At 34.3% G+C, this 23,922-nt stretch overlaps 3 protein-coding genes and 1 long non-coding RNA gene across 4 annotated transcripts in view; 1 reads left to right on the top strand and 3 right to left on the bottom strand.

Annotated features, from left to right (window-relative positions):
* LOC137388551 (hepatocyte growth factor receptor-like) overlaps nt 1-13,270 on the bottom strand; it is a 34,975-nt gene extending 21,705 nt beyond the window's left edge. Inside the window, exons 1-9 of the mRNA XM_068075035.1 lie at nt 13,266-13,270; nt 12,768-13,041; nt 10,418-10,692; nt 9,369-9,536; nt 6,595-6,898; nt 5,037-5,185; nt 4,588-4,761; nt 2,332-2,440; nt 1,323-1,464 (exon numbers count right to left, since the gene is read on the bottom strand). Of these exons, the coding sequence (XP_067931136.1) occupies nt 1,323-1,464; nt 2,332-2,440; nt 4,588-4,761; nt 5,037-5,185; nt 6,595-6,898; nt 9,369-9,536; nt 10,418-10,692; nt 12,768-13,041; nt 13,266-13,270 (1,600 nt within the window). The remainder of the gene's footprint in view (nt 1-1,322; nt 1,465-2,331; nt 2,441-4,587; nt 4,762-5,036; nt 5,186-6,594; nt 6,899-9,368; nt 9,537-10,417; nt 10,693-12,767; nt 13,042-13,265) is intronic.
* Nucleotides 13,271-17,903: 4,633 nt separating this feature from the next.
* LOC137386978 (uncharacterized) lies at nt 17,904-20,642 on the top strand. Its single transcript, XR_010977859.1, has 3 exons — nt 17,904-18,175; nt 18,628-18,786; nt 19,577-20,642. It is a non-coding gene; the product is annotated as an uncharacterized lncRNA (long non-coding RNA).
* Nucleotides 20,643-21,750: 1,108 nt separating this feature from the next.
* On the bottom strand, nt 21,751-22,293 carry LOC137388549 (protein FAM200C-like). Its single transcript, XM_068075033.1, has one exon. It carries the CDS (start codon nt 22,291-22,293, stop codon nt 21,751-21,753), a length of 543 nt encoding a protein of 180 aa, XP_067931134.1.
* Nucleotides 22,294-22,412: 119 nt separating this feature from the next.
* Nucleotides 22,413-23,213, bottom strand: LOC137388548 (protein FAM200C-like). Its single transcript, XM_068075032.1, has one exon. The coding sequence runs from the start codon at nt 23,211-23,213 to the stop codon at nt 22,413-22,415; it is 801 nt and encodes a 266-aa protein (XP_067931133.1).
* Nucleotides 23,214-23,922: the final 709 nt, after the last annotated feature.

Here is a 23,922-nt window from a genome sequence, read left to right as displayed (position 1 = left end):
GACCCAGGGATACTGAGACACGTTCACAAGGGCGACCTGGGTTAAAAGGCTAACTTCGAGAAGTTGTAGTGCGCTATGATATTTTACTGAGGAGATAACGTTGTGTTATAACATAACGTAATAACAAGATACTCATTGCTTACTTTTCAATGCTTGAAGTAAGCCCTAAAATAAAAACCTTCACAGTAACTAAAAATGTATATAATTACTGTACATCGATAACAAATCTTCTGAAGTGAGTTCAAAAAATTAAACTTTTACAAAATTATCTTTGGCACTGTTCGCATATTGGCTAGTTTTTTCGAGTTTTAGTTTATTGGAAGATGATTATATCGTTTTGATCTTCTATATCAATCAATTGCACGTTATCATTTTGTGTGTTAGTCTGCGTGAACGCTAAGCATTTTCTCAAACATCCTTTTACTGACTTCATCTAAACTTCCCCTTTATATGCTCTGTCTGCTTTGCATCAGATCAATAAAAATATTTGGTTTCAAAACTTCGTCTGGCTTCTAAAAACCAGCCTTTTCAGCACCCACTTGCTAGCCATCTTATTAAAAATGAGAGCAATCCTGGGTATCACTTGGTTTACTGCCAATTATAATACTAATTATTATTATTATGTTAAAATAGAACTTTTGCACTTTCATACATTTTAATTGAATGAGGAAAACATCGAGTCAATAGATGTTTGGCAAAATAGCTTTTATATTATACACTGATACTTTTAAACTCAAAAATATTTATTGCTTAGGAATCCACAACTATCTATATAGATCAAAGTTAAAATAGATACTGGAGTTATAGCAGGTATTTCTGGATAAGCATTTTGCAATTATATAGCAGTGGAACAGTGATAACTAAATGTCAACAGATTTGTTCATAAATTATTGTTGTTTTTTTATTGTTTTTGCTGTTCGAGGTGAGCTGACTGCAGAGATGCTTCAAGATTAAAATCAACAAAGGTTGACTCTGGTTAAAACATTTAAATCGAGTGAAAGTGCGATTATGGCATCTTTAATTGCAAAGAGATCGACAGTATAGAAACAGATAACTCCGTAACTTGAACGCAATAGCCAATAACAACTATAGCAGCGACATCAACTAATGAAGTCATTTTTGCATGTATTTTTTCTGAGCGTATACCACAATCAGGTTTAGATGATTTTGGTCTTGAAACATCCTAACAGTCAGTTCTCTTTAGACATCAAAAACAATCACAATATCTCAATTGAAAAATGTTGATACCTTCTGATAAAATCTACTAAAATCCTTTGTAAGCTCATCTTTACAAAGCAAAGGCTACAAGAGGTAGTTCTTACCAATATTTAAAACCCAGTCTACACTTTTTATAAATATCTGATAGTCACCTTGGTTGTTCTTTTCTGCTCGTAAAAGGGGCATTTCATCTCTCAGATCAGGAGTTGGACAGAGCATTTTTTTTCCACTCACCACGGTACAGTCCTAAATGAAAATATAAAAAAGGTTTTATGCGGTTTGTATGCTTTGTACAAATGTACAAATGTACAAATGTACAAACTTTGTATGTATCTTAAGAGTTTGAAAATGAGTTAAAATGTCAAACGCTTTATTTTGGCAATTTATGGGCTCTTTGATCAGCCTGAGCAAGTCATGTTGTTGTGTTTGACAGTAAACAAGTCCTTTTGTTTAAAACTAAGTATTGTGATGCATATATATTTTACTAGGCAGTAGCAACAGTTAATAGTGTTAATAAGATTCATGTTTTGTCAGGGTCAAACCCTGACAAAATGAGAATCTTGTTGTTTGTTACTATTTGTAGAATTTTCTATCATGTCAATAACATCATGCTTTTTAAGTTTAGGTCATGACAAAGAATTTCAGGTTTCAATTAATTTTCAAAGACCTCAAGGCATCTTCGGTATCATGAGGGCACTAGAAATTTAAAATAAAATGTTAGTGTTTTGTTTTTGCTTTTTGACCTTTGTCTAAAAAAGTTTAATTTTTTCTTTTTCAAAATATTGATATTTTTGCCTGGCAGAATTTATGTTGAAAATACTCTAAATTAGAACGTAAAATGCGTAGAAAAATATTTTTACATTTTTTAAGGGTTTAATAAACTGTTACTTGTAAAGACTCTTTGAACCCCAAAATTTTGAAAAGCATTTCCAAAATTTTATTTCAGCCGATTCTAGTTTTGAGTTTCACTGAAAAATCTTACAACTATAATATAAAACAGAATCTTAAAAGTTTTCTGCAGCAAATCTGAATCCATCCACAAAGCTTGTGACAATTATAAAAATATATATGAACAAGAAATAGGGTATGTGATAAATCCAAGCTCAGACCTACCGTAAAATATTTGTCAACAATTTTATTGACCTGTCTCACATATATCACCATTTTAGGTACTAAGACGGAGTCAAAGAAAAAGCCCGTGACAGTAAGATTTTTTCCTCCTCTACAACAATAGATCAAAATATCAAACCAAATGATAGTTTCCCTAAAATAGAGAGCTCTTACGTCTACCTTGAAAGTCTGCCAACTAAGTGCCCACTAAGAAAAACAGGCTGACTGTATTTTGTACAATTTCATCCTGATTAAGTTATAGATAACATATTTTTTTGTTGAAATTGTCAAGTCTACCTTTGTATATACAAGGGAGCCTTTTGATCCTGAACCGCGTTAAAAACTTTCACTCAGCTGCGGAAGCGTGTAAGACTGCACAATTTCTTGTGAAATAATTGTAATACTGAAGCTCCAAGCTTGTAAAACTCAAAAAATACAAAAATAAAATATAATAGTGTTTTTTTCATACTTTGTCAAAGATGTGTTTTAGAGGTGATTTAAGGCACATATTTGTTTGATGTACATCAAGTCTGATAGGGTGTGTATATTTTATCATGAACAAAAAAATGTATTTTAGCGTGAAGCTCTTGCTGCTGAGAGAAAGAAGCTTTCTAGCTTTGTTTATATTTTGTATTCATTAGTAAAAATTTTAATCAGTGTGTCACTAGAATCTCGTTTTCTGAGGCGGCCTTATTTTATTTTTTGACCCAATTAGAAGTGTCTATAGTATTTTGACAATATCTTAAAAATTTAAAGTCTGGAATTATACTAAAACATTTATTGCACAAAGTACCTTAAGTTTTGCAATTGTACTTATACCGAAAATAATAAAGCGTGAAAAAAACTCATGTCCTGTCGGCAGCCATTTTTTATTCCTCAATAGCTTTTCTGGTCTTCTGACATTATTTCATGAATTAAAATTTCAATTAACTTGAAACTTAGAGACTATAATGAAAATGTAAGCAACCACTCAGATCAGGCAAAATTCTGAAACCCTACGTAAACTAGAAGTATAGAACAGCACAGCAAAACTAAAAATTCGAGGTTACTCAGACGTAGGATTAAGTGGAAAACACCTCCCTAAATTAGCTCAGACCCAGGCTTTAAATTGCCAATATCTGATAAAAATACAGAATTCTTGAAAAGGTAACTGAACAATAACTCTAGTAGTATCAAAAAATGATAATCTCAGAGATAAATTTTGTCACTGAAACAGAGTAAAAAGATGCTCAGTGTTAAAAGTTGAAGAAATATTTGGTGATCTAAAGCAAACATTGTTAAATGCCTCATTCAACCGTTAGTCAACTTAACTACAACTAAACAAACGAAATTCAAGAGGTAAACATCTTTTAAGCTTGATAATTTTATGAAACATTCTATAAAACAAGGTTTCAGAGATTTGATGTTTTTTAAGCCTTTTTGTTTTTGTGCTGCAAAAAAGATCATGTGAAGAAAGGAGCAACACTTTTTGAGCTCATTAAATTTGGATCAATATGACATATTAATTCAGATATAATATTTTACTATTTAAAGCACCTCAACTTGCTCAATAACCTTACAACTGAGTTTCTTGGTTTTAAATATATCTAAAAAATCTATAGAACACTCATCTTGCCAGTTGAATAAAAATATACAGATAACTTATTGTTGATAGCCAAACTCAAAGCTATAGAATAATTGACACCTGAAAAAAAATTGAGACTCATTTAGTGCATTCAATATTTTACCAAGCAAAACGTGGTCTGGCATAAGTGCTACGATATTTTCTTTCAATTAACTCCAATAAGACAGAGGTGACAGTGAAATGGTCGTTGGGTTGAAAGCTGCACTAATGAAAACCGGCCGACTATTTTGAGCACAATTAAAAAGGTACTGCAGCTATCTGTTTTTGCCAAATTCGGTGTAGACTCATTTTTATACAATGATTTAACTTACACCGTAAATTCTATATTTGTGAAATAAATCTAGATTATTCTTAGCGTAAATTGTTAAAGTTTATTTTAAAAACAAGTCCTTGTACATATGGTAGGGTAAGTGCACCTTCTCAACCAAACAGCAATGTATCTATCTCCACAATCTTTACTTGCTAGGACAAAAATGGTTAGTCTGGAGAATTGCAGTGTGATATGAAAAAACATATATGCCTATCTCATAGACATAAATATCTTCCTTTGAAATTATCATTGGTGACTTCATAACGTCTGTATTTACAGAGTTTTTTCTAGTTTCTATTTTCATCTGCGATGGCGGATTACTTACCTTAAAATCGTAGTTTGAGGTTGAATGTCGTCAAGGATAGGGTTAGGACGATAGTCAAACTGGAAGAATTTCATTTCCACCCCGATGTCTAACAGTGTCACAGCTCTGATAACCAGTTGGACTGTGTCATTCTCTTTTATAGCTTCTGGAGTATTAAATTGAAGTTCTTTGAAACTAAAAGCAGCATTATCTGGATATTATTTATTACCTGGATAGTATTTATTATCTGGATAGTATCTGTGTCTGTATAGCTTTTCACTGGCATTGTTAATCATAGATAAAATGGTTTTTATCACTTGATAATAAATGCGGAAAAAAAATGAAAATACAGAAATCAAGAATCATAAAAGATCAATGTGCAGCATTATTCACTAGCCAAATATTCAAGGTTTTTAGTTTGACATATACTGTTTCGAGGTAACAGTCACTATGGTTACTACAATTCTTACTTCTGTGAGATGTTGTAATCAACAGGAATGTCATTTATAGTAACATCAAAGTCCAAACCATAACCATCCAAATAGCCAACTTGTGCAATTATTTTGGTTCCTCCAGCATTGGGGCCATACAGAGGGTTAACATCGCTGACATACCAGTGCTGTAACAAGATTAAAATTGAAGCATTTAATCTGTGTAGCTGTTAAATATTTGTGTAAACTGTTACCATGTTCAAGTAGCTCTAACATAGTCATAGCTCCAACATAGCCTTGTGCTGCGAGGCAAGAAAATGGTAGCTTCTTAAAGATTTCGAAAAATGGTAATTTTTGCAATAAATCAAGCGCCCAACTTAGAATTGCTGGAAGATTAAAAAAGCGAACTTAACAAAAATAAAAAGATTACACAAAAAGATTGATGTTAGCTACCCAAAATATTCAGCAGCGATGAAAATTGGCCAATTTAATACATCATAAGATGTCTTTCTCTTGGAGAGTTTTTCCTGGCCTTGGAGCAGATAAAATGGCATGTATTTTCATTGTGTAAAAAAGTAAGCGCTATTACTTGTTTTTGTCTGAGTTCAACTCCTGTGCGAAGCAATTTTTTTATTTTGCTACTGTTGTTAGCAATGATTCGGACAAACGGACAGACATGACTCTTATTATAGTAAAGATCGATGACCATCTTACTTTTGTATTTATAAAGTGTATTAGAATAGCGTTTCATTTTATTATTAATTAGAATAAAACACCCAAACTATTTGTGCACTTTATTTTACTAAAATATATCTGTAGTGTTCAACCTAGCTTACTTTAGTCGTAGAACATTTATAAAGAAGTCAAAATACTTTAAATACTTACGTTTCAGTAAGTATGCAACTTACAGATAAACTTACACAAAATAGCAGCAGATTTTATCAGAAAGCATCGGTATTTTTTATAATTTGTGGTTGTTTTTTAAAGTTTGATGTAGGCTGAGGGCCTGGATATTTAAAAACTTAATTGCAGTTAAACCACTCAGATCAAACAAAAATGTGATTATGGATCTATAGTAAAGGATGCAAAGAGACCAACAGAATAGAAACTCGTAATTCTGCAACTTAAACCAAATATCCAATATCAACTATAGCAACGATTGCAACTAGTGACATCATTTAGTACGTATTTTTTTTCTGGTTGTTTTAACCACAACCAAGTTCTGTTGATTTAAATCTTGAAACATCCTGGCAGTCAGGTCACCTCCAACATCAGCAATCGCAAATAATAAAAAACCGCCGATATTTTCTTATAAAATCACAAAAGTTTTGTGGAAGTTCATCTTTATGGTGTGAAATGAAGCAAAAATTTTAAAGGATAACTTTCTAGTTTTGAAACATTGAAAATATTAACATTTTTGTAATGGAGAAATATTTGTAGCGTCTAAGCAAATCATTTTCGAACAGCTGTATTGATTCTAGACAAAACTGGGAGTGAGACAATACTCATGATGTCAAGTTCTAAGTTACCTTAAAAGTAACTTGCAATCACAATTAAATTAGCCTAATAAGTCATATAATGTTCACATGTAACTTACACATTGTCTGCCTGTAAATTTTAAGTCCACTTTTGCACCACAGTCACACTGGCCGCTTAGACTGTCACATCTTTTGTCGGAGTTGCGGGTGAGATCAGAGCAGTCACAGTTGGCGCAGACACTTGTGTCTTTAAAGTACCTGTAAACACCTGCTATTTCTTCACAAGACTCGCACATCTCTCCCGTGACACCTTCAGGACAGTGACAGGTGTAGGCTTTTGTTTCCGGCTTGTAAAAATTGTAGTACTCTGACATGGTGGTTGGTGCGCCAAGTAAGGTGTATTCATTTCCACCACAATGAGGTCTACAAAAAAAATAGTACTTTGCAAAATTTTAAACATGCATTTATTTATCATGCTCTTTAAAATGATTGGAAAAAATAAATTTCCAATCAATTGGTGTATTTAAAAAATAATTATTGATTTTGTGACCTGAGAACTTGCTATGTGCTAGTCATAAGTTAAGAACTACAATGTAGTGTCCAAGTAGAGGCCCCACAACAAAAAGCAGTATGTACAACTGCATATTTTGAGTTTTTAGCCTGGATTGTTAACCAAAACTCTCAACATAGTGTCAGCAGCTCTTCAAAGATCAAATAAAATGACTGCATAGCTTACTGAAAGCAGAGGCTGGGTATATACTTTTAAGAGCTTAATTTCACAAACATTGAATCTATGATCTTTGGCTAGAGATGTCTGAGGTCCGTGGCAAAGGAACCTATCGACTGGAGTCATGACCAGTTGTAGAGAGTAATTTGAGGTTGGCCATCATTCTTATCAATACCAATGACCTCCTTTGAAAATTGGACCCTAACCCATTGTTTGCAGGTCAGGCATTGTAGACCCCTAGGCAATGGCTGCAGAACAGAGTAGCAATAATTGATCATCAACTGAAAACTTGGGATTTAAAGCTCTACTAACAACATTAGAGTTACACCCAACGGTTAATGGCTTTGCAATACTCTGATCAGTCAATGCTGGTGTGTCAATTTCTGTTGTTTTATCTATCAGCATACACAACCTGTAGAGCAAGTACAGAAGCTGCACGCATGCATGCACTTGTATGCAGTTTGTCTAAGAATAGATTGTCCAATGCAATTAACCTAAATTGGTGTATATTCAGAAGTTGCAAAATCTTGATGCTTCCAAAACTTTATTGCTGAATGAAATTTAGTTTACTTAATTTTATTTACCATTTATTTTAGTCATGACTGTTAAAATAATTAGGCCATTATATTGTGACCCAACATTAAAAATGGTTTTTATTATGTAAAGCAGTTAAAATTGTCTTAAAATGATGCAGCGATACGACTGTTGAATTTGAGCCAACTATACCTCAACTTATAAGAATTTAAACAAATGATCCATTTTGATTGTGTTCATTCTTTAAGGAGCAGCTATGATATCAGTGACGTTCTGATTGCTACAGCATTTTAATTTGTAGAGATTTGGACTAAAATTGTATCATGAAAATTCGGACCTTTTTCGCTCAAGATTTCTCTCGAAGTAGGTCGAAGTGATTGAGAGTGCTTAACCCTTTGAACTCTAATGCTGGTATTCTGGAACTGCGTAGGGTGTGTCAGAAACCCTAACGGCTGGTATTCTGGCATCGTGTAGGGTGTGTCTGAATCCCTAACGGTCGGAATACTGACATTCACATAGCTCTATTTACAAATGGTGTTTCTAAGTAACAGCGCAAACCAATCAAATTATGTCTTGCACAATTAACTATTGCATTAATTCTAACCGTTTTTAAATATCTTTATCTAGTTCCTTCGTTACAATTTTTATTAAAACGATATCACAAAAAATTGATACAACTTGTTTGTTGATAGGTCATGGATGATTGTGAGGCAAATGAAGAATTACATGATATTAACTATAATTTTCCAGATTTTTTGTGTCGTGTAATGATGATGAACTTGTGCTTAATGAACATGATGTTGCTGTAAACATTTTTACAAGTTTTCATAATCGTATGAAATTTTATTGTTTTAATCCAAACAACTATAAAACACTTTTTTTCTATTTGGTGAAATTTGCTGTGTGTTGCCGGATTTTTACCAGTGTTTTACCAAACATCATTGTATTATGAGTTCTTCTAGATATATTTAACAAGTTTAAAAACTTTTGATCATTTAACAAATTGCCAGGGATTCTGACACACAGCGACAAAGATGGTCAGGGTTCAAAGAGCTAAGGTTGTACCGATTGTTACATTAGCCATTCATTCCATAGAGTTGCATGCAAAGTCTAAAGTTCTTCCTATCTTCTGCTGCATTAGATTCACTCTATCGTCAGGAATAATATGGTCTTCAGCAAAAAAGAGCTGGTCAAGACATGCTAGCATTTCTATCCCTTGCAGCGGCTAACCAATAAATAGTTTTGTTTTAAATGTTTAAACGCAGATATGCGAATGTTAATAGCTAACAGATTCTCGCATGCTAACAAAATCACTACAAGTGAGCCAGAACACTGCGAGTGGCTCAACTAGTCTTTTCATTTGAATAGTGTTACCTGCACCCGATCTCTGTTACTCTAACTAGTGTAGGTCTGAATAGAAAACAGTGTCTCGCAAATTAAGTAAGACTACTAATCATTGTACTAAAGCTTCCAGTAAAACCAAATTTAAATTTAATAAGTTTGACTGAAACAGCTTTGTATTTGATGAGTCAGTTTTAAACAATTATGTTGGCTTCTACATAGTTTTTATGATTAGTATCGTATTATTCAACACAATCTGCTAGATAAATAACCCCACTTCAGTCTGTTTACCTGGCATGTAAGGAGAGGCCACTCAGCTGATACCAGTTTTCATTTGGCCCATTTATGCCTTCATGACCAATCAGCTTGATTCTTACGTCACCAATCAGTGAATCACTGAGTTGATATTCTTCTTCTCCAGGTCCAAGTATTGGAATTGTAAAATCGGATGAAAGCTCACTGAAAATGTAATATAACATTGAATCTATCAGTATTACACAAAGCCTCAGATTCTTGATCTTCCTTAATGGCTAACCAAAAATCTGACCAATTTATCCACTGCAGTTGCTGCCTTTTTTAACCCCCTACCCAAGAAAGAGCCTTGATATGCTTGAGATGAGCACAAGCTTGAAGTCAACAAGTATGCTAAAAGCTTGCAACTTAAGGTACTATTACAGTATTTATAGCCTGCATGATGGAATGTTCGAGTCATACTAGGCCAGGCTTAGTCAGGACCGAGCCGGGCCGGGCCGGGCCGAGCCAAGTGGAACAGAGAGGTGGGGTCTCCTACTTTATAAGAGACCACATCAAAGTTGGAGAGCAGAGCTTTTCTGTGCCTGTTTCATTGTTTGTTGCATGCTTTTGACTGTAACTACTTATGAATAAAGCAGAAATATATGTATATACTTTTTGCCCTGAGTCTTGTGTTGATGAAGTAGTGAAGGCAGCGCACAAATCATTTACACCTGTATAAAAGTGCTTGCTTACTACAAAGATGCTTAATAATAGTGCATATTTGTTGAAATCTACACCGGGTAGAGCGACATGACCAAATAATCTGTGTATCAAGAAGCTTTATTATTATTTGTTAATTTTCGAACGATTTGTCTCAAAATAAATCATTTGCCTCAAAATAAATCATTTGCCTCAAAATAAATCATTTGTCTATCATTAAAAATAATGTTTTCAAGAAACAAACTTTATCAAAAGTTTAAAAAAAACAGGTTTGCAGAACTTTAAAGGAAGACTGCATTTGTTAAAATGTTTGGTCTAAATGTGCACCAGTTTTTTAAATGCAATAAACAGTAAGAAAGATGGATGTGAAAAAATGACGAACTTACTTAAAAAAATCCTCAAATGCACTCATGAAATCTTCTAAACTGTAACACTTTGGTGGCAAGGGCTGGTCTATACTTCTTCTTTCCAGTGACGGTTGTTCTACTTGAACCACTTGCAGAGGAATAGGAGTTACTGGTAGACCATAGTCACCAGCACAGTTTTTTGATATAAACACTTGAGCTCTAGTCTGAGAATCGGGTCCAACAATCTCTACTTCTATTGCTGAAGGAAACTTGTATCCATAATCATTGTAGAAGTTTCCATTGATAGCATAAACCTGTGCAAGTTAATATTTCCCAATTACAGTAGATGTGTTTTTTGGAAATCTTATAACTTCAAAAATCCATTTTTACAAAACTATATTCTGTTATATTATGTCAAGCAGAATAACTGATAGTGGCTGCCAAAACTTGATTTACATGCTAACATAGCCAGTGAAATGAGTGAAAACATACCTGTAGACACTTGATCCAAAACTAGTTTGTTCCAAACAAAACACTTATTTTTTCTAAAAAGCAATTTTAAAATCTAAGTGACGGACTTTTGTAGTTAAGTTATACAAGCCATGCAGATAGTTTTAGTAAAGGAGTATACATTGGTAAGCTAAACTGAAAACTACTCTAAAGAATAGAAAAGTGTATCCGTAACTTCAAACTTTAATTTTTTTTGTTGGAACCCATTAATGCGGACTTACAAAGTGCAGTAATGTGTTCCATTGTAAGTTGCATTAACGCTGTAATGCAACTTACAGTGGTAGTTGTATTACAGAAACTACCACTCTGGCAGTGAGTACCATAATAGATATTTAGGTAATAACCATGCGTACGATTATCCTGTATTGTCAATGGGTAGTTAATTGGTGCCGATGGTAGTGTGCTAGATGGTGTGGCTGTAGGCTGAAAGTTGGGAGTTCAAATACTGTGCAATGCAATCCTTTTGTGCAACCTTAAACCGTGGCTTTGGACGGGCATGCTTTCAGTATGGTAAAGTTCATACTATCTACACTTCCTTTGATTACACACAAGGATACTAAAATTATAAGCAAACTTTTCATAGCCAGTTATTATGACTAAGCTAATGCATAGCTGTTTATAGTTAAAAGAGATGGTAGACTGATTGAGCGTAAACGATATGCACAATGCAGATGCAGATGTGGCAGTGAGTCTCTGTAGCATAAGTATGTAGCCTAAAAGCTTACTAAAAATAGGACACAAGAATTGAAAAATGTACAGCCCGATAAATTTTGGCATGTTTGGTTTTTGTCAAAATAAATCAGATTTGTTTTATAGATTCTGCCTCAGTGCAATTATACATTCTGATGTTGTCAAATATTCATTTCTGCTACCTAATTGCAATATTTAACATTTTAGCACAACTAAAATATTAGGTATTTTATGTGTTACTTTTTGTGAATAATGACAGACATTCAAAATATTGTTCACTGAATGTATTAATACTAGTTGCATGCAAGTTTGTTCAGGTTAGCCTGTGATAAACTATGTGTTTAAGGTCTGAGATGATGCAAAGTTTTTGGAGAAAAGCAAGCGCTGCATCTCTGCAGCTCTCTGGTATGAGTAGAGAACTCAGAGAGTTTTTGTGAAAAATATAATAAAAAAACTGTGTCTTATGTGTCTTGTATATATGTGTGTAAATATACAAGTACGCAATAATAAAATATGTTTATATTTACGTATATGTTATGTTTATAAGTAGTAATTAGATATATATAAGTATATATAAATATATATAGGTATATATATTCGAGTATACATTTATAAATACTATGTTCAAGTATATATTTAAGTATATTTATATACTGAAATATATATCTGAATATATATATACTTAACATTATACTCCTATATATATATATGTATAAATTTGGTAAGAAATTTATTAAAATTTGACTAAGCAAAAAATTACTGAAAGTTTCATATTACACAAAAGGTGTGTAACACTCATCAGATAAAATGCTTAGCCTTAAAATGACTGAGCATTTTATCTGATGAGTGTTACACACCTTTTGTGTAATATGAAACTTTCAGTAATTTTTTGCTTAGTCAAATTTTAATAAATTTCTTACCAAATTTATAGCAAGCTCTACTTTAGTATCGAGCACTTTATGCTGACTTTTAGCCTATACTTTATTGTATATATATGTATCTATATATACAGTATATATATATACAGTATATATACAGTATATGTATATACAGTATATATATGTATCTATATATACAGTATATATATACAGTATATATACAGTATATATATATGTATATATATATATATATTTATATATATATATATATAACATATAAGTATACACATTTCTAGGATTCAATTACTCACCGACATCTGCTGAGGCAGCTTTATCAGCAGCTCTGCTTCTTCAGTAAAATCTGAGATCCACCCTGATCTTTCAAATACTCCCCACTTGCCAACATAGTTTGAATATCGTTCTAGGCGGGGCAAAGGATTGTTCTGTGATCCGTCCACACATGTGTCAGAATAATAAGGATCTTTTACTAATCCGAATGTGTCAAAATACTCCGATGGACATCCGCATTCTGGTAGATACAAGTATTTGGCTAGCGGTTCTCCAGAGAACATTGAATAAAGTTGGCTGAAAGTACAGATCATGATTGGTTACACAAGTTCTCTTCTGCTCACTTCATGGTGGCTGTGATGTTGTAGATGTTGTGAGGGTTTTTTTTTATGAATTTATTAAATACATAAAAATTACAATTTTTTCCAAATCCTACAAAATTGATGTCTCTGCGCAGAGAACAAAAAGTACGGTAAATTATAAATATAGTTGAAAGACTCATGGTCTATGATTACCATTACCCCATATTGGGAAGTTATGGTAGGCGAGCCTGTTTTAGTAACAAATATGACAACTTTTATGCATTTATAGTTATCTTTTCTTTAAAGGTTTTTTTAAGGTTTGCACAATGAAACAGTTTTATTCTTTTGATTGAACTTCTTCATCAATAAAATCTTTATGGAATACTAATTTAATAATGGAATACAAACTTCATTTAGTCAATTGAACAGTGTTTAAAGTCTTTCAATTTTGGATGCTATCTTCATTTAAAAAGGCCTTAGTAGTATTCTTTATTAAAGAGTTTGTTTCTACCTGCGGTGCTCTTTGCATGCCAGGTAAAACTACAGACCGAAAGCATTAATTACAGCAGAGTGTACCTTAGCTAGGCTTTAAACAAGTTGACTACTCCAAAAAATAGGCGTATTTCCTATTGAATAGATACTGGTTATAACTAGCTGATGTCTATGACCTTGCCAGCGACTGCCCTACATATTGATAGTTAGTTTAATCAAACTGTGCTCAAGTTAGTCATTTTTTCTATTGACGTTATGCCCTATTTGTCGTTTCCTTATTCAGCAGTTTAAATACAACTGAACCCGTTGCTAGATTTACTTGATTACTTAAACTTTTACAACTCAATATTAAAGACCAACATTTCCTTGCTATGCTGATCGATATACATGTATTCTACATTCGAATTGCTGCGACCTATGCTTAAAAAAATTATTTACATGTACTTACCAGCAGCAAAGACATGTCATCTACACTTTTTAGATATTCAACTAAACAAGCTGAGTTTCAAAAAAGTTTGAAGAAGCGTTAGTAGAAACTTTTAGTGAGTTTAGATGCAATGAACTATAAAGTCAAGAACTAATGGTTGTTTGTTGTGGCCTGTCACTCTGGTAGGGCAACCAAGTTGGGGTTCTAAAACACTGGCAAGTGAGTCAGAACTTAAACAATTTCAAAATAAAATCAGACCTGAATTTTAGTGCTTGTTGAAATACAATACTGAAAAAGATTGAGTAACCAAAATGCATCAAGATATATAGATTTCAGCAATATTTCTGTCATTCTATTGGCTAGTTGATTCTGAATAGACAAGTAAAAATCTAGCAACCCTTTAGCGATATCAATTAGCGCTGTATTCCGACCAGCCACTTGAAGGCCTCTTATTATGATAAGGCAGTGTCGAGTGTTTTGGCCATAGATATAGTAAACCCTAGATATGCGAATAATCAAAACAAGTGAGGCCTATAATTATCATGACGCAACGTCATGGTGATGTGCAAAGCGAATCAGCTGATCTATTAACTCCTATTGACTTAGCACTAAAAACTGCTCAATTTTTCCATAGTTTGTGCATCTGAGACTGCATATTTTATTGAAAATATGTAAAACTTATATACAGTAATACTTCAACTTACGAGTGCCCTAATGTACAAGAAACTTGAGGTACGAGCCAGCTTTTAAGCAAGTTTTAGCACTAACATACGAGCCATGTTTGAGATACGAGCACAAGAGTCAGTTGCCAAGTATGTCGGAGGCGTTTTATGAGAACAGCATCACTCTGTATTTTTCAACTGCTCAGACTATACTTTTGTACCATGTTTTTGTGCGCGATTTTCAGTGCTGAATAATGTGAATTAGAAGTACCATGTGTAGACCGAAAGTTTGCCAGTAAAAGGATAGGTAATGCAAAGAGAAAGCGAATGATAACAATTGATATTAAACGGAAAATTATTGAAAAATGTGCAAAATATGTATGCGTGATTGAGCTAGCTCAGCAATATGACAGAAATACATCCACAATTATCAAACACAAGGATAATATTCGAGGCATTTAGTTTGCAAAAGGACTAACCATAGTTTCTAAACGACGCAGCGATCTTCACGACCGCTGATGGAGAGACTGCTCAGGCGTTAGATGAAAGACAAACAATTGGCCGGTGACTGCGTAACTGAAACGATGCTACGTAAAAAGGCCGGTGCTATCTATCAAGACTATAAAAAATAGACACTCGGACAAGTTGGCTAGTGGTCGTGCATTAACCCTTGGTGACGACACCTGTGTTCGTCCTGATCGCAACATGTTGAAAGGGTGACAAAGGCAAACCTCCTTAGATAGGTTTCTCTTAAAACGGCCGGCTGGTCGTGAGAGCGAAACAAAAGAAAAATTAGCTAACCAACGAGAAACTTAAAACTATGAACGCCGAAGAAATTTTAATTACGTTAAGTTAAAGACTAAAGTTTGATTTTAGGTTTGCTTTCAAGTTTGTCTTTTAAGACTTGGATAAAATCCAAATTTTTCAAAGTCAACTGTTGTAATGAAGGATAACTTATCTCTCCCTCTCTGGCAAATGCTAGCATTAGCTGCTATTGTATGTATTTAATTTTACATTTTAATTGATCACATTTCCTTGCATTATTTTTTATTTGTTGCTTTTTGAAATCATGTGGTAAGTTAGGACAATAACCAACATGTTCTTTCTGTTACAATATATTGTTTTGAGTGTTTTATTTGCATTTTTAGAGTATGGAAACCAATCAATATATATTTAATTGTTCTACATTGTATATATAAATAAATTGCACCAACATGCGAGTAAATTGACATACGAGCTCAGTCTCTGAACACATTAAGCTCATAAGTCGAAGTATGACTGTAATGACTTTGGATGAGAAAGGCAAGAATCTTACAAAAATGGTAATGAATAATACCAATGATTTAGAAGCTTCTATATCAATGATAATACAAAGAGTGACCAAATAGAAATTAAACTAATAACAAACTAATGAATCAAATGAGATTTAGAAGCAGTTACGCTGGGCCACTGTATTGAACACCCATTAGAAATGATTGAAAGTAACTAGTTGAGATAGTTTTTGTCTAAGGTTGGTTGAACTAGATTCCTGCTTTGAAGCGGCATAGTGTATTCTGATTTTAGTATAGCGATTTACTATAGTTTTGAGTAGACTGTTGGCATGCACTGTACATGTAAAACCTTGATTGAGGTTATGTAATAAGACACATATGTTATTGTCTGTGATGTTACTTGTTTAAAAGCTTTCTGAGTGATACCATAGCTCTCCATGTGTGAACGTAGGCACTTTTCTGCAGCAATACATATTTGGCCTATCAATCTGGTCACCAATCCTCCTCTGTTTTTAACTGAAATTAGGGTTATGTCATCACTGTTTCTACTTCCCACTACTTCTACATCAGTCAAGAACTTGATACACTCATCACATTTGAGTTAGAAAATAATCCTCATCACCGAACTCCTCATCTTCACCTTCCTCAGCTTTTGTCTCGTTTTTATTTTTCTTTCTAGCCAGAGAATGTAGCAGGAGTTGGCCAGTTTTTTCAGCCCTGCTCACATCCAGATCAATACAGTTAACATTGGGACTTGGTTTGGTATCTGCTTTTATGAACAGTGCTCGAAGTGCAGATCTAAAGCACTGCACATCCGGGTTATTGTTACAGCCACCCTTAGACCGTATTGTGAAAAACAGAATCTCAATGTGATCCTGGTTGATCTTAAAGGTTAGGAAGTAGTTGATGTAAGGGTAGTTGCTAAAAAGATATTGAGCAATGCCATGTACAGATTTGGCTGCTGACTCAAAACCAATGACGAAATGATGATGATTTTCCTATTATTTTCCACTAGCGGCTTTCAGCTTGGTGTCTTTAATCAGCATAGATAGCTTATGATATTGTTGAGAACTTGTTTTGAGTTGAATTTCTTTCTTGTTATGGGCAATTTAAGATATACCTGGGGTGTTGTGGTCTCTTCTGATGACATTTCACTAAGAATTTGGCCTTATTGTTACGTTTATGACTTAAAAACTAGCATGCCAAGCATGCTTCCACTACTAAACTTATTGCTCAATTGAAGGCTTTGATGCTGTGATACACATCACTACGACGTAACGTCGTGAAAACAACAGCCAATTATAGGCCTCACTTTTGCTCCATTGTAATGATGGCTATTCGCCAGTCTAGGGTTTACTATATCTATGGTTTTGGCCCTAAACTTATCTGGGACCAAAAATCACTGCATTTAAATATGACATGCAGGCATTTAATAGAATTATGAGCAGTTTGTTTTGATGAAGTGAAGCACCAATTTAGAACCACAACTTTTATGCTGCCAGCACGCTGCCAACAGTATTCTCCCGGCTTCCATACAACAAGTTAGCATCTGGCATTCCTACTTTAATCCTGCATCTATAACAAGAGTAGATGTATTGCAGTAGCTATTGGCTTTATGTTGTTCCAGGGAGGTAATAACGAAGTAGACTATAATGGCGTTTTGTCAGTAAATAAGAGCATGCCTTTTGAAGCATATAAAGGTGTGTGCAATGTTTTATTGCATGTAATTCATAGGTTAAACTTTGAAATCAAAAGAAACTGTCTAATAGTTTGAGAATAGCACCAGAACAGCCCACTGGCATTTTGCAGAAAAACAGACAAAGTCATCAGTGAGCATTAGTAGCACCATCGTCATCGGTCATTACAAGCGTTAAGCCAGCTTCACTTTTACAACACTAGAAGCCAAGTCATGAAAGTCAAGTGCCGCAAAACATTCAATTGATCACCACCTTTATTTTAACACCACTTCCATTGAACTTAAAACCCCTGGAATGGCAAGAGGTCATTCGCGAGTACGGAAATCCGGTCGACGCCATTATCAGTTAATGTTCAAGTTAATTTCATTGTGTTCAATGTGAGAAAGAAATCTAATTTCAGATTTAACAGCTATGGAAGGTCACGAATACACCGCTCAATCAAAGGAACAGACTACTGAGATTGCTACTAATAATTTATGTACGAGAGATAAGGGTGTAGGTGCACAGTGCTATTGCTATTCCATGAACTGCAAAAACTGCAAGAATGGACTTTTAAAGGAAAAGGCATGACATTTCACAAGTGAGTCACTTCTACTACTAGTTCTGTTACTATTGCTCAAGTCTACGACTACTAATAGTTGTGTTACTACTAGTTAGTACTGCCACTAGTTAGTTCTACTACACTAGTCACTGGGTGAGTGAGAGTCGATCAGTGTCACTACTGAGTGTACGAGTTTGACTGTATTTTGTCGGTGATTAGATAAATTTATAAGCTAGTGAGTGAAATGTTCTTCCTTCAGAACGAAGGCTTTTTATTATTTAAATTTTGAATTTTTTTTATATTAATATTTTAGAACTACAACCCATTAGGTTATTTCTAAATATTTATATTTGAAGGAAGTGTTTGTCGTGCTTATAATATTATTTATTGTTGTACCTAGATCTAGCTAGCAGTAAGGAGATAAGAGTAATAATACTATTGTTATTACTACTGTTGCTAATTAACTACTACAGTTTCATTTTAATTTTTAGATTTCCAAACAAAGCAACTGAGAACTCTCGTTATTTACAATGGTATCGCAACCGCAGAAGAGTGAATAAGCCTGATCCTTGAGCACTTATCTGCAACGAACATTTCAATGATCCATGTTTTAACAGCAGGTTAAAACGTTCGACTGAAGCCATTTAAAGGTAATATTTTTCAATGTTGAATGATACTTTTTAATGATTAAATTTAAAACCATATTGTCAAGCACAGTGCTGCAAGGTTGCTCAACTTAAAGTAGCTATAATCTAAAAAAAATTTAGAAACCTCAAACAGCACCCAAAACAGTGACAGCTGCCACAGCAAGTGCCTATGAATATGTCTGCAGCTTAGCAGTTGTGTGATCTGTTCTCTGTGATTCTTCATCTTCGTTTCTGGGATTTAATGTCCAACGCATAAATTATGCTGTCCTTTTTATCAAATGTTAACTGTGTAAATGTTTTTTTTCATTTCCTAGTTGTTGTAATAAAACTACATAATACTCCTGCAAATCATAAATTCCAAATTGATAGCAATAACTTGCAATTTAGAACACAAAACATCTTTTTGGAACAAAAAAATCGATTTAAATAAAAAAAATCAAATAAAACAATAGAAATCGATTTTTTTGATTAAAAAAAAATCATCGATTTTTAACAACCCTGCCTACAACACAGCAGGGTAAGACATGGTGAATCTTTTCATATCAAATAACGGTAATGTGAATTTTGTTGCAAGTCAACCATTAAGCTTTATGCCTAAGATGGGTGTGAATGACTTCCAGTGAAAATTGCTACATTTTCATTTTACATAGCGATATGGTAGCATTTTGAGCTGTTTTATTTTCATTTATTTTATTACTTGTATGGTTGTTTATTAAGGGTACTATGTTTATGTGAATAAGACATTCATTTTTGTTGATTTTATGTAATTGTTATAATTGATGCTTTTGTTTAGGGGGTTGGAATAATAATCCCACTGTTACTCAGTTTAAGGCTACCTTCGCAGACTTATCATCAAATGTGGTGCAGAATCAGATGCTAGTAAGACAGGTAATGTTACTGCTCAAAACGAGATTCTCATCATACAGGCTACTCCAGAAGTTGATCAGTTTGTGGAACTCAATGATTTCAGATGTCAAATTTCTGTTATAGGTAACAGTATAGTCTATATAGCTGGCTACATTGTGCAAAAGCTAACTAAAGTGCTGTCGTGACATTGGCCGTCAGTTGCTGGTTACCACTAAGTCAAATATCCAGTACCGACATCTCTATACTCTACTCAAGCTACAAAACAATGGAGGATTGGTGCGTCCATCAGACGATGTCATCAGGATCCTGCTAGTTGCAGATCAACACTTTCGTATTCATACAAAGCCAGATCCACTCCATTGTGTGGTGTATTTTATCAGTAGTGTAAGGTCTAGTGATGTGTTATGCTTTGGGAAACACCTTACGGATACGGCAGATGGCATATCCAACCACTGCGTCATTGATGAAAAACTTTATTCAGTCGTTTTATGATCTCCGACAGCATCATTATGCTAAAATCCTGCACTCAAACTGCAAGGTGCATTTTTGTGGCATACAATACTAAAGTAGTATTTTTTAAAGGCCAGTAATAATATAATCACTGTAATATTCATCTGCAGCTGTTGTTGTGCTGTTATTCCTAATCTAATTTAGTTCTAAGAAACTGATGCACCTTGGCTCAATATCCACTTCTATACAAATCTCCTTTTACACAGTTTCTGTAACGTGTATGTATAAGTTTAATCATCTGATTACACTAATTCCTGCATTTCCTTGTTTGCATTATTTTGATTATTCTCTATTACAACGGTTTTTAATTTCCGTTTAGTTGTTGCAGTAGTTCATTCCATCTTTTACAGATACTGTATTATACATATCATACATTCATAAGCTATTATCACTTAAATCTTGAAAACAGTGTCTGTTTTGGCAGCATACCTATGTGTTGTTTTTATCGAAATACTTCATGTGCTAAGTTTTTCCATATGCATTTATGCATATGTAATATAAATTTTAATATAATGGAACAGTTGTTTTTTGCCTGAATATATCATTTGCTGGGTTTATGCATTTGTAATACAATAGTTTGTATGAGTAACATGGTCCACGAAAATCTATTATACATCTACTTATCATTTGATATATCCTACTCCATATGTTATAAATAGGTTTTCTTCTATCAGGGCACTCTAAACGTTGTGTAGGAGTAGCTTTCATTAACACCCAGCTGGAAAATAACTATTCAACATGTACATTTCTGTCATTTTTCACCGTTTGTTTACAAACGGAACTAGCATTCGATTAGCTCTCCAATATGGCGCATACGTTTACGTATTATTATCAACGTAAAAGTCACGTGATTGCCATTCCAGGGGTTTTAAGTTCAGTGACCACTTCTATTTGACCGCCACTATAAAATAGGGTTGAAAAATAGAGCACCACCCTTTAATTGAATGCCCCCTCTATCTGATCGCCTCTTTGACATTCTTTAATTTTTAAGAACCCATAATATCAAATGATCAGTAAAGAAATGTTCACAAAATTGTATTAATAATGACTTTGTTACAACGGTAACAATTAATTCTTTTGTTGTAGCTGTTTTATATCAAACTTCTTCTTCTAACTCCAAAGCTTCTCAGCATTTTCGTTAAAACTGTAAAGCTTTGTAAACTTTTGAAAGCAACACCACAGAAATTATTAATAACTGTATCAAACTAATAGTAGTTTTTTGTTCAACACAGTCTAGATCAGTGGTTCTTAACATTTTTTGTCCTAGTCCCCCTTTTCCAAACCTAAAGACAGAAATTCCCCCCTCCCAACTCTTTCAAATAATGCACTGCAACTAGATAGTGAACTTTATTTACATATATACATGTAACTTATATACATATATATACATGTATATATGCATTTATTACAGTCATATTTACATGGAATATTAGAAATGAACGCATATTGAAACTCAATATATCTATCATTGTAAGACAGTCAGCGGCCTAGTGCGGTTTCTGTGTTGGCTTGGAGCTGACCAGAACTTTGATGTTAGGAGTTGTTGTAGATAGGGCACACCGTAGGTCAGCTTCTACTTCCAGACGGTTTCTAGATTTGCTCTTTATGGTTAGCGTTGCTGAAAATGCTGACTCGCAAAGATATGTGGAAGCAAATGGCATGAGCATCTTGAAAGCGGCCAGGCTTATGTTGAGATACAATCTTTGGGCCTGAACCCAAAAGTGCTCTATTGATATAAAACTCCTCCTGAAGCTGTTCCGGAATCTCGTAGACATTGCGCCTGAAAGGGTCTCGGGTCAGGCTCATCAATTGCTCTGTTGTAGGATCTAACTTTGAAAAATATCTCTCAAACACTGCTATCAAGCTGTTCAAATGATGCTTTATGTCAGTTAGCAAAGAAGCGGAAGGACCTTTTTTGTCAACTACTGAATGCAGAACTGTAAATGAAACTCTTACATTCCCAGTAGCCTGTCTTTCCACCCAGAGTTTGAGCTTGTCCTTGAATGCATTGATACTATCAGTTACATTCAACACTTTTCTGCCTCTACCTTGCATCTTTGTGTTCACTTCATTGATTGAACCAAATATATCAACCAGGTAAGCAAGACACTGATGGAAGCCTTCCGCCTGCATTGAAGCCAGTAGCTTGGGTTTGTTATGAGTTTTCAAGAACTCATTGACATTGCTCGTGGATTGAAGAAACGCAGAAGCATGTTACTCTTTGATAACCATTAAACTTCGGTGTAGAACAATTATAGTGATGAGTGCACAGCATCCATATCTTCGCATAACTTGTGGAAGAGACGTGTTTGCAAGGCAGAGCCTTTGATAAAGTTTACTACTTTAATCACTGAAGAAAGGTGCTCCTGCAATCCTTTGGGAAGAGTTTTTGCTGCTAGCACTTGTCTGTGAATGAAGCAATGGGTACTCACCACTAAAGGATTCTTTTCTTTTACCAACTGTGCAAATCCAGCATGACAGCCAAGCATGGCTGGAGCACCATCAGTGCAAACTCCAATTAGTTTGCCCCAGTCCAGATGTTCTTTGCTGAAGAAGTCGGAAACCAGGTTCATAACATCAGCAGCTGTGTTGGTCCCTGTTAGAGGACTGCAGAACAAAAATTCCTCCTCAATTGTCTCCCTGTGTACATAGCGTGCAAACACTATCAGCTGTGAAATGCTAGCAACATCAGTGGACTCATCAAGTAGAATGGCGAACATGGGAGATGACTTGATCTTTTCAATTACTCGCCTCTTTATGTCCGCAGACATATCATCGATCCTTGATTTCACTGTGCTGTCTGAGAGGGATAAATCAGCTATCTTTTGAGCGGCTGTGTCTTCGAGAATAATCTTAGTACACTCTAGCAGACAAGGTTTAACTAATGTTTCACCATTGGTGTGTGGCTTCTTATCTCTGGCGATACGGTAAGACAGAGCATAGGATGCCTCGGTAATGGCCTGTGCCTGGATATGAAAGCTGCCAGTGGAATCCAGTTTTGCCCGCTTGAGTTCTTTCTCTTTAGCTTCAAAGAACGGCTTTGATTTATCCATGTGTTCTGCATGTTTATTTCTTAAGTGTTGCTTAAGTTGATATGGTTTTATGAAGTCATTAGCGAGCACTTTCATGCACAAAACACATTGTGGTACTTCGATGCCGCTTTTAATCATACAAGCGAATCCATAGTTAAGGTAAGAATCATCATATGTTTGTCTTTTGGTTTTTGACATTTCTAACACCTACAAGATAGGATATGCAATCCAAATATTTGAATACGTTCAATATCTACATTAACAAAACATATTTTAGGTTACAGAGCAAATTGTTAAAATGTTATACGTTTATGCAAACTAAATTGGTAACTGAACAATTAATATTGCAAGTATGTATATGCATGTAGTGTTGCAAGCCTTACCTTTTCCACAGTTTTAGATCTTGGCTGTGTTGAAACTATTGAAATTCATTTACTCCTCGCTGCCCTTTATATAAAAAAAATTAGTGCCACGAAAATCCCATTTGGCAAACTGCCAAATTCCTCCCCCCCCTAAAATCCCAAAATTCCTCCTTAGGGGAATTACCCCCCTCCGGTTAAGAACCACTGGTCTAGATGCTTTGACATATGCGAAAAACCATTTAAATTTAAGACAGTATATGAACAACTAGTTTCAGGCTAAAAATTGCGTTTAATGTGCACTTTTAAAATTTTATCATTATTTACATGTACATGTATTTGCGCAAAAGAAATTGTTTCGACGCTAAAAT

The sequence above is a fragment of the Watersipora subatra genome, chromosome 2 (genome assembly GCF_963576615.1).
Source record: "Watersipora subatra chromosome 2, tzWatSuba1.1, whole genome shotgun sequence".
Taxonomy (NCBI): domain Eukaryota; kingdom Metazoa; phylum Bryozoa; class Gymnolaemata; order Cheilostomatida; family Watersiporidae; genus Watersipora; species Watersipora subatra.
This window is presented reverse-complemented; position numbering and strand designations above follow the sequence as displayed.

Bases quoted from the DNA above. Each gene is read 5' to 3' on its own strand.
- LOC137388548 (XM_068075032.1), bottom strand. From the start codon at position 23,213: ATGGATAAATCAAAGCCGTTCTTTGAAGCTAAAGAGAAAGAACTCAAG.
- LOC137388549 (XM_068075033.1), bottom strand. From the start codon at position 22,293: ATGCAGGCGGAAGGCTTCCATCAGTGTCTTGCTTACCTGGTTGATATA.